The sequence below is a fragment of the Eimeria maxima genome, genomic scaffold (genome assembly GCF_000499605.1).
Source record: "Eimeria maxima Weybridge genomic scaffold, Emw_scaff22, whole genome shotgun sequence".
Lineage (NCBI taxonomy): Eukaryota > Apicomplexa > Conoidasida > Eucoccidiorida > Eimeriidae > Eimeria > Eimeria maxima.
In genome coordinates, this window is record NW_013565064.1 from 22501 (window position 1) to 31695 (window position 9195).

The window sequence follows — 9195 nt, forward strand, 5'->3', positions numbered from 1 at the left end:
GCGCCCCTTAGTCCTCCTTCACATACTTTCCCTCTACCCAGAAGTTGCTTGTCTACAGGCAGCAGCAGCCGGCAGCAGCAGCAGCAGAGCCGCTGCGGCGGCAACGACAGCAGCGGCAACAACAACAACAGCAACAACAGCAGGCATTTTGAGTGTGGCGTCGCTTGAGCTCCTGCGGAGCGCTCCTTTGAAGGAGCAGCAGCAGGTGCTGCAGTGGGCCTTGAATACGCCCCCGTCAACAGCAGCAGTAGCCGCAGCAGCACCTGCAGGAATCTGCATCATTCTTCTGGGAGCCGCAGCAGCAGCAGCGGCGGCACCCGCATGAGTGGAGAAACAGCAGCAAAGACGACTTAAGAAAGATGGGGGAGGAAGACCAGAAGGCACCTGCAAAACAACCAGAGCAGCAACAGCAGGAGCCGCAGCAGCAACAGCAACAGCAGGAGGAGGGGGAGCAGCAGCAGCAGCAGACGGGCCAACAGCAGTCCAGTGAGGCCCAGGAGCAGCAGCAGCAGCAGAAGCCGGTGGAGAAGTCACAGTCCTTGGCGGCCCCTGAAGCCGGCTCTAGCTCCTTTAGCAGCAGCGGAAGCAACAGCAGCAGCTCCAGTAGTAGCAGCAGCAGCAGCAGCAGCAAGGGCATTGGTGCTGCTCGGGCGAAGCAGGATGACGAGGAAGATGATGGGGATGATTCCTTTACGTTGACTGTGCAGACACTTGACCGACAGCAACTCAGAGTTACTGCTTTTCCTGGTCTGCTGCTGCTGCTGCTGCTGCTGCTGCTGCTGCTGCTGCTGCTGCTGCTGGCGTTGCTGTTGACACAACACCTGCTTCTGCTGCTGCTGCTGTTGCTGTTTTCTTGTTGCTGGTGCTTCTACAAGGGAGAGGCTGTCTGTAGTCCTTTTCTTCCTCCATAAAGACCCGACGAGCGCATTACCTTTGCTGCTGTGCTGCTGTTGCTTCTGCTGCTGTTGCTGCTGCTGCAGATTGGAATGTGCTGCAGCTGAAGGAAGCATTGGCCCCACAGTTACGGTATCCTCCTGGGGAGCAGCGTCTCGTCATTAGAGGACACGTAATGAGGGTGAGGCTCTTTTTTGCTGCTGTTGTTGCTGCTGCCGGTGCTGCTGCAGCAGGGCAGGGCCAGCAGCAACAGCAGCAGCAGCATCGATTCGCAACGTTTATTTCACCCGCGCCTACCGTTTCTGCTGCAGCAGCAACAGTAGCAGCAGCATTAGCACCAGTCGTGCGCTGCTGCCGCTTCTGCAGCGACCAAGGGAACTACACTTGCTGCTGTATTTGCTGCTGCTGCTATATTTGCTGCTGCTGCTGCAGGATGAAGAAGTGTTGGATGCTTTGGGTATTAGCAGCAATGGACCAATGGTGCACGTTGTGCGAAATGTGGATAGGAGGACAAGTCAGTTGCTGCTGCTGTGCTGCTGTAGCCTCTGCTGCTCGTTGCTGCTCGTGTCTCAGCGGCAGCAACAGCAGGTGCTGCAGCAGCAGCTGCAACACCGGCAGCACATGCTGGAGCACAAGCAGCACCTGTAGCAACAGCTGTAGGAACAGCATCAGCTGCAGCAGCAGCAGAACTAGCAAAGGTTGTTCGTGTGTGTTTGCTTGTTTTTGCTGCAGCTGGGATCCCTGGGGGCAGCAACGGTGCAGCAGGAGCAGCTGCTGCTGCTACTTCCCCTCAAGAGCAGCTAATGGAGCAGCTAGCTAGATCCCCTCAGCTGCAGCAGCTAATGGAGAGCGACCTGATGAGCAGCTTGCTGCAATCAAGTCCTTTGCTGCAGGCATTAAGGGAACAAAACCCTGAAATTAATAGCCTACTTTCAGACCCACAGGCAAAACCCTAAACCCTAAAACCCTAAACCCTAAACCCTAAACCCTAAAATAATGTTCTAAACCCTAAACCCTAGACAGGTAGCTGTCAGCTACAGACCCTAATTGGCAAATCCTAGGTAACAAGATTGCGCTGAAATAGTTGGGCATAAGGCAGGGGGGACTCTCTTACTACTCTAAGGAAGAAGTAGGGTTTAGGGTTTAGGGTTTAGGGTTTAGGGTTTATTTGCTGCAGCTGTTTCGTATGGGCATGGATGCCATGAGGAATCCTTCCTTATTGAGGGAGATGATAAGAAATACAGACAGGGCCCTCGCCAACATAGAAGCTATTCCAGGGGTACCTGCTACTGCTGCTGTTGCTGCTGTTGCTGCTGTTGTTGCATTGGCTGCTGCGATGGCTTTTGTGATGCTGCTGCGGCTGTTGCTGCAGCTTCTATTGTTGCTGATGCTTGCGAAGTTTTTGTTGCTGTGGGTGTCTGCTGCTGCTGCTGCTTCTTCTTCGTGCTGTTCCTGTTACTGTGGCTTTTTCTTTTGTTTTCGCTGTTGCTCTTCTTACCCATGTACTGCAACTGCTGCTGCTGTTGCTGCTGCTGCAGGGATTTAACGCCTTGACCCGTGTATACCGGGGGGTGCAGGAGCCGATGCATGAAGCAGCAATTCAAATTGCTGCTGAGCTACGGGGCAGCGGCACAGGAGAAGAGAGAAACAGCCAAGGAGGACAAGCAGCAAATCAACCACGCAGAGACACAGGGCCCTCTAAGGAGGCATTACCCAACCCTTGGGGTTAGCTTGTGCTACTGCTGCTGTTGCTGCTAGGTTTGCTGCTGGTGTTGCTTTTGTCGCCGTTATTGTTGCTGACTGTTTTGCTGCTTTAGAAGCTTTTGTGCTGCTGCTGCTGCTCTTGAGAGCTGCGGCCGCTGCACTTGGACAGGATATGCACGTTTGTGCCTGCGCTTGCTGCAGCGCCACGGCAGCCGCAGCAAAATCTGCAGCAGCAGCAACAGCAGAGTCCTCATGAATTGAACACGTATCTCGAGGCCAGAAGGCGGCAGCAGCAACGCCAGCAGCAGGTGCTGCGGCAGCAGCAAATACAACGGCAGTTCCTCCTGCAACAGCAGCGCCAACTGCAGCAGCAACAGCAACAACAAGAACAGCAACAGCAGCAGACGACGACGACAACGACAGCTGGCGCACTCGCGTCACAGCAGGTTAGAGGCAACTGTAGCATACTGCTGCCGCCGCAGCAGCAGTTCGGGCTGCAGAGAACATTGCTTCTTTTTCTGTATATTGCCATCTGAATTGGTGGTACAGTTGCTTTTGCTGTGACACGCGTTGCAGCAGCAGCAGCATATGCTGCTGCTGCTGCAACGCGCTGCAACTGCTGTTGCTGCGTAAGTTTAGCTGTTGCATAAGTTGGTTGGTGTGCCTGCTGGCGGTTCAGGCTCCTAGTGGTTCAGGCATAGAGGCACCTTCAGATGCAGGAGCAGCTGCTACTGCACCTGCAGCAGCAACTGCTGCACAGGGAGCAGCAACTGCTGCATCGGGGGCAGCAACTGCTGCACCCGGAGGAGCAGCAGCTGCTGCTGCTGCTGCAGTTGCTTCAGGTGCTTTAGGGGTCCCTCCCCCTGCATGGAGCTTCGGCGGCCCCGGGGGAATTGTTCGAGATTTTACTAGGTGTGCCTTGCTGCTCCTCCTGTTGCTGCCCTCCTGCTGCTTCTTGTTGCTCTGCTGGTGTTGTATTTGCACTGCGCTGGGGTGTTTTTGTTGGAACTGCTGCAGGCTGAGCGTGGGGAGCCTCGAGCCATCAGCAACATCTGGTGTGCAGCACCAACAGCAGCAGCAGCCTCAGCAACAGCAGCAGCAACAACCCCAGCAGCAGCAGCAGCAGCAGTATGCACACCAACTAGCTTCCTTGAATGCCATGGGTTTTTCCAACCAGGCAGAGTGTTTGTGGGCGCTGCAGCAAACAGGAGGTACGTTCGTGCAGCAGCAGCTGTTGCACCTGCCATGTTTGCAGCAGTTGCTGTTATTGCTGCTACGTTGCTGATGCATTGCTGCGCTGTTTTCCTGCTGCTGCTACTGTTTTTTCAGGAAATATAAATAGGGCAATCGATTTGCTGCTTGCTCGCCATCAGTGATTGGAGCTGCGTGGCGGTAGCAGCAGCAGCAGCAGCACTGCTTACTGTCCCTCGCCCTACTGCTGCTATAACAAGCTGCATGCCCTCGCTGCTGCTGTTGCTGCAGCTATTGCTTTAGCTGCATTGGCAGCAGCAGTACGTGATGCAGCAGTATCCACGGTGGGATGTGGATTTGCTTCTCTGCACGGGGCTATAAGACCCTCACCAGCCTCGCAGCTGCTGTTGCAGCTGCAGGTACTGCTGCAGCAGGAGCAGCTGGCTGCAGGGCACAGAGCGTGGTGGTTATATTCTTTTAGCGTGAAAGGCAAAACGCAGCAACAACAGCAACAACAACAGAAGCAGCAGCGTTGGCTAGCAGTGGCTGCTGCAGCAGGTTTCAGCTCAGCGAGGATGTATGGGTTGCTGTTGCTGCTACGGCGGCGGCGGCGACCTCCCTCTTGCTGATGCTGTAGCTGCTGTAGCCGCAGATGCTGCCCAGGTCACCAGTGCTTGATCAGTAGCTGCTGCACGAACGGCATCCGCAGCAGTAGCTGCAGCAGCTGGTGCTGTCGCTGCTGCCGAGAATTTTTCTCCCGAGGGAGTCACACTCTTAATGGGGTGTACGTACACTTCTCATTCTTGTCTGGAAGCAGTAGTAGAGAGGACCACGAGAGGAGGGTATGCTTAAGAGCAGCAGCAGCAGCGAGGAAGTAGCAGCAATACAGAGCAGCAACACCAGCAACAACAACAAAACAACAGCAATGGCAGCAACGAAAAAGAGCAGTATAGTGCATGCACTACAGACAAGCAACGGCAGCCTGAACAGCAGCGGTGACCCAGCAACGGCAACGCACCGCTACAGCAGGAGAAAACAGCAGCGAACAGTGCAGAGGGATCACACACGCGGGCAGCCGTCTATCTGCTGCTCCAACTGCTGGTGCTGCTGCTGCTCGTGGCTGTTGGTGCTACTGTACACTAGATAACACATACATCGGAGAAACTGAACAGACCCCAGCAGGAGTGTCGCTCAGAACATTCTTTGGTCTAGTGACAACAAAAACCTAGTTGAAGGCGAGCAACAAGAGCAGCAGGTGCTAACTCTGAACTCCACTTCCATTTGCTTCTGCTGGTACTGCAACGAGCAAAAACAACGAATGTTCACTTATGCACAGTCCTGCCTGACAGGAACTGCTGCAGCAGCAACTAACTGCTGCTGCTGCACAAGGTGCTGCTGCTGCGGCGGTGTCTGGGAGGATAGACCCATTGACAACACCTTCAGCGGCATGTTCCAGGCAGAAACGGCAGCACTGCTGCAGCGGTAGTTGCGCTGCTGCTACAGATGCTGCTGCTGCTGCCTGGTGCTCAAACACGACGGGTTCTGTTGGGCAGGTGGCGACTACGGTTCTGAACCCGCTCCCCCAAGTCCCCGCTGCTGCTGCTGCTGCTGCTGCTGTTGCTGCTGCTGTTTATCTGGGGTATCTGTGTTATGGATGTGTTGACTAAGAACTTTGTTGAGTGTGAACATGGAGAGCTCACGCTGCTGCAGCAGCGGCAGCAGCCGCTCGTCCGCAACAACAATTCTCTTATTATCTTTCTTTTGTAAACCTTTTTCTTTTATATAAGACCAAATAAACTTTGTCACTTCTACTCGAGATGCCTGCGGCCTACCCATAAACTCGGCAAGGGGGGCTCCCAAGTTGCAGAGCTTGTGCAGCCCAGTGGCTCTCCGCGGCGGCGTCTTCTCACTGCTGCTGCTGCTAGTGTTGCTGCTGTTGCTGTTTGTGGGAGGTGTGTTTGTTGAGGTCGGTGGGACATCTGGCCTATCTCTTGAACCTGCTGAGAAGAAATGCCGCAGAGAATGGGGGAAGGCAGGCCCCCGTGCCTCCCATGCAGGACTCCCCCAAACTGCTGATGTTGCTGCTGAACTTGCTGCTGCCGCTGTTGGTGTTGCTGCTGCAGGGAAAGGTGCCTTATGCGTGAGCAGCTGGAAGTATCTTCCCACAGGTGGCGCAAAGACACCCAAGAGCCTGCTGCTGACAGACGAGGAGGACATCTTGCTTAGATGTGTCAGTTGCAGAGAAGAATGTTTCCGTAAAGAAAGTAAAGAGAAGGCAAAAACGACTCCACCCTTAATATGTGTCTTGCTGGTGACCGAGACTTTGCTGTAGCAGCTGCTGCTGGACCTGCTGGTGGGCTGCTGCGCTGCCGGACCTGCTGATGGTGATGCTGCTCTTGCTGCTGTTCCTCCGCCACAGAGTTGCTGCCCAATGACTTTCTTTAAGCAAAGAGTTGAGAAAGAGACAAAAGACAAGTGCGGTCTGCAAGACAAAGGAAGCAGACAGTCGGGCTCCTGCCGACTGTTCATCAGGTTGCTACCGCTGCAGCTGCTGCAGCTGCAACTGCTTTCGCTCCTGGTGGTACTGCTGCTGCCGACGTAGAAGCCATGTCATCTGCATGCTGGATTATCCGATTTCTTTTGTGTCTTTATTGTTTTATCTAGGGTATGTCCTATATGAATATATATGTTTTTATTTTTATCCGGTGTCCACCTGCGAGGAAGGCGGGTAGGGCTGCAGTGCATATGCAGCCAACCGCAGTTCAGCACGAGTCCCGATGCAAGACCTTATTCTCAGACTTGTTTGCGGCTATGTTTTTGAGAAAGTGTTTGTTTTATACACTTAAAATTTGTGCCCAAACTAGCGAGTAATGCATTTCAGCCTGCAAGTATCAACACATGGTGTTCTTTGTGCCGACACTACGACAAGGCTATAAATTCGAGATAAAAAACTCGAGATAAACAACTCGAAGCTGTTCCTAGAGAACCGAAGTTGGAAACTTACTGGCTTAATGAATAGCTAAACCGGAACACTAGTAGCGGGTGTGTGTGTGCGTGTCTGTATGCATACATGTGTGTATGCATATGGATGGATGGATGGATGGATGCGTGTGTGTGCGCTTGTGTGTGCATGCAAGCGCATGTGTGTGTGTGTGTGTGTGTGTGTGTGTGTGTGTGTGTGTGTCTGTCTGTCTGTCTGTCTGTCTGTCTGTCTGTCTGTCTGTCTGTCTGTCTGTCTGTCTGTCTGTCTGTCTGTCTTTCTGTCTGTTTGTCTGTCTGTCTGTGTCTGTATTCGTGTGTGTGCGTGTGTTCGTGCATGTTCGTGTGTGTGTGTGTGTGTGTGTGTGTGTGTGTGTGTGTGTCTTTATGTGTGTGTAAACTGGCAGCGGTTCATTTGTATGCCTTATGTGCTGCCGCTATAGAAGGATCTGCAGAAACAGTAACAAGAACTCGACCTTAGCAAAGGGCCGTTGTAGGCTTCGTGTTTTAGCGGCCCTGTTCCTTCTACGGTGGCATCTTCAGGTTGGTGATTGGTCTAATGCATGTGGGACTCAATAAGCTGATAATTATCATCGAGGGTTAGTTCAACGCATCTCTATAACTTCGTCGTCTTTTCGTCCCTCGCTGTTCTAAGAAAGCTGGCTGGTCTGTTACGACAGCATGAGATAGAAGTATACTTCAATTTCTTATTTGTTGAGATAATAAACTCGAGAAGGGATGTAATCTTTTTATTTACAGCTCGTTTGGCAATTCAGATTATATTCGCTGTGTCCGTTAACTAATACACTAGATAAACCGGTCACCACTTACTCTGTCCTCAGTAGCGAACCTGCACACAAAAAGAGACACACATACGAATCTAAGACAGAGCAGGCGCAATGTTCTGGCATTATATATTTCGGAAAGTGTTTATTCTTGTGAAATCTAAGGTGTACATTTTGCAGACGGCGCAGATTTCGAGTATATCTCATTCCCCATTTCCCCATTCTTGTTTCCACATCATTTTATTTGTTTGCTGTCGGTGGCATATGAGTATTCGCTAGAAAAGTCCCTCTGCGTTTCCTAGTGTACAGTATCTGATGCCCATTCAAGGATAAGCTGTCCTGGGGTGGAGTCTGATATTGAGCTGTACGTTTACCTTTACACGAAGAAGACACAGACAGGACCAGTTAACGCAACAACTGTGGCAATCCAAGGATGCTGCAGCGGCAGGACGTCAACACCAGGGACTGCATAAATAAGCAATATCGAGGAAGGCTGCTCTTTCTCTTATATGCAATTTTCCCTTGACTCAGCATGGGTGGTTTTTCTGGTGAGTACTGCCCCTTCATTTCCTTCTGTCCAATCTCCTATCCCTTGTTAGTTAGCCAGGCAATCGTAACAGTGTGATGCACAGAGGGGAGGACGAAGCAGTCGCAGATCTAGCTAGGTTTAACCTTGGCTCCTCCTGGCTGTGTCAGTCTTGACTGTTTAACAGGTGTCCACAGCATTGATTGTAGCATAAAAGAACGCTGTAGTGTGCCTACATGGGGGTTCCTTTGCACGAGGATGTACATGTATGTGCACTGCAACAGATTGCAAGCCTGCTGTTACACACAGTTAACCCCAGGCAAGGCAGCCGCCGTGTGCATGGCCCCGGGGGACTGGGACAGTGGTTGCTGCTTTTTATAGTCTCTTCTGTTAAACATATTGACTTGACTAATCTCAGGATGACCCTCGTTTATGATCGAGATCCTTCGTTGCAAGAGCCAAGAGTGAACACTGCCCACACGGGAACCATGTCACATGCAATTGGCGTTCTGACGAACTATCATTGACAGGAGAACGTGGAGTAACTGTGAAGGACAAATTGTTAACAACAAGAATATGTCTTAATTGTAACAGATGTCTTTCAAAGAGTAAGTTCCGTTGCAACTGACTGACGCGACTGGCCTCAAGAAAACTTACAGGCATTATGTTGGATCCCTTGTCTCCAAAACATTTTTAAAATTAGCTGAAATTTTGAAAGTGAACTAAATTTGTCAGTTAGAGGCAAACGAAGCACCATGCGGACACTCGTGCGCTGGTCGTTCATGAGGCCAGGAGCGTCGTTATGTTATTGAGGCCGCAGCAGCTGCTGCTGGTCAAGCAGTGGTTACGGAGGCTGGTGGCTTGCAGTCCCACATTTTGCTACTAGCACATAATGAAAGTGAAGATACCTAAGGAAACAGCAGGCAGTATTACAATTTAGATAATTATCACTGAATCTAGTTACTCCTCCATCACCAGTTTTTCTAAGTCGCCAGCAGACTCGATGCCATGCGCAACAAGGCCTGCGCGCTCTCCTGCCCGGTTAAGCATGCACAAAGGCGCGTAAGAACCTAGCACATCGTCCCCCCGCTGCCTCCTAAGTGTTTTGAACTGGGA

The 9195-nt window shown here is 51.9% G+C and overlaps 2 protein-coding genes across 2 annotated transcripts; one reads left to right on the plus strand and one right to left on the minus strand.

The window, feature by feature from the left end:
• Positions 1-359: 359 nt before the first annotated feature.
• Positions 360-3974, plus strand: EMWEY_00004170 (ubiquitin protein, putative; the record flags this gene model as incomplete). The annotated part of the gene is made up of 9 exons (XM_013480675.1): positions 360-747; positions 981-1075; positions 1327-1408; positions 1627-1773; positions 2072-2173; positions 2800-3044; positions 3278-3510; positions 3616-3809; positions 3928-3974. 9 exons carry the CDS (start codon positions 360-362, stop codon positions 3972-3974), a joined length of 1533 nt encoding a protein of 510 aa, XP_013336129.1.
• Positions 3975-5349: 1375 nt separating this feature from the next.
• On the minus strand, positions 5350-6006 carry EMWEY_00004180 (SWIB/MDM2 domain-containing protein, putative; the record flags this gene model as incomplete). The annotated part of the gene is made up of 1 exon (XM_013480676.1): positions 5350-6006. The coding sequence occupies one exon, from the start codon at positions 6004-6006 to the stop codon at positions 5350-5352; it is 657 nt and encodes a 218-aa protein (XP_013336130.1).
• Positions 6007-9195: the final 3189 nt, after the last annotated feature.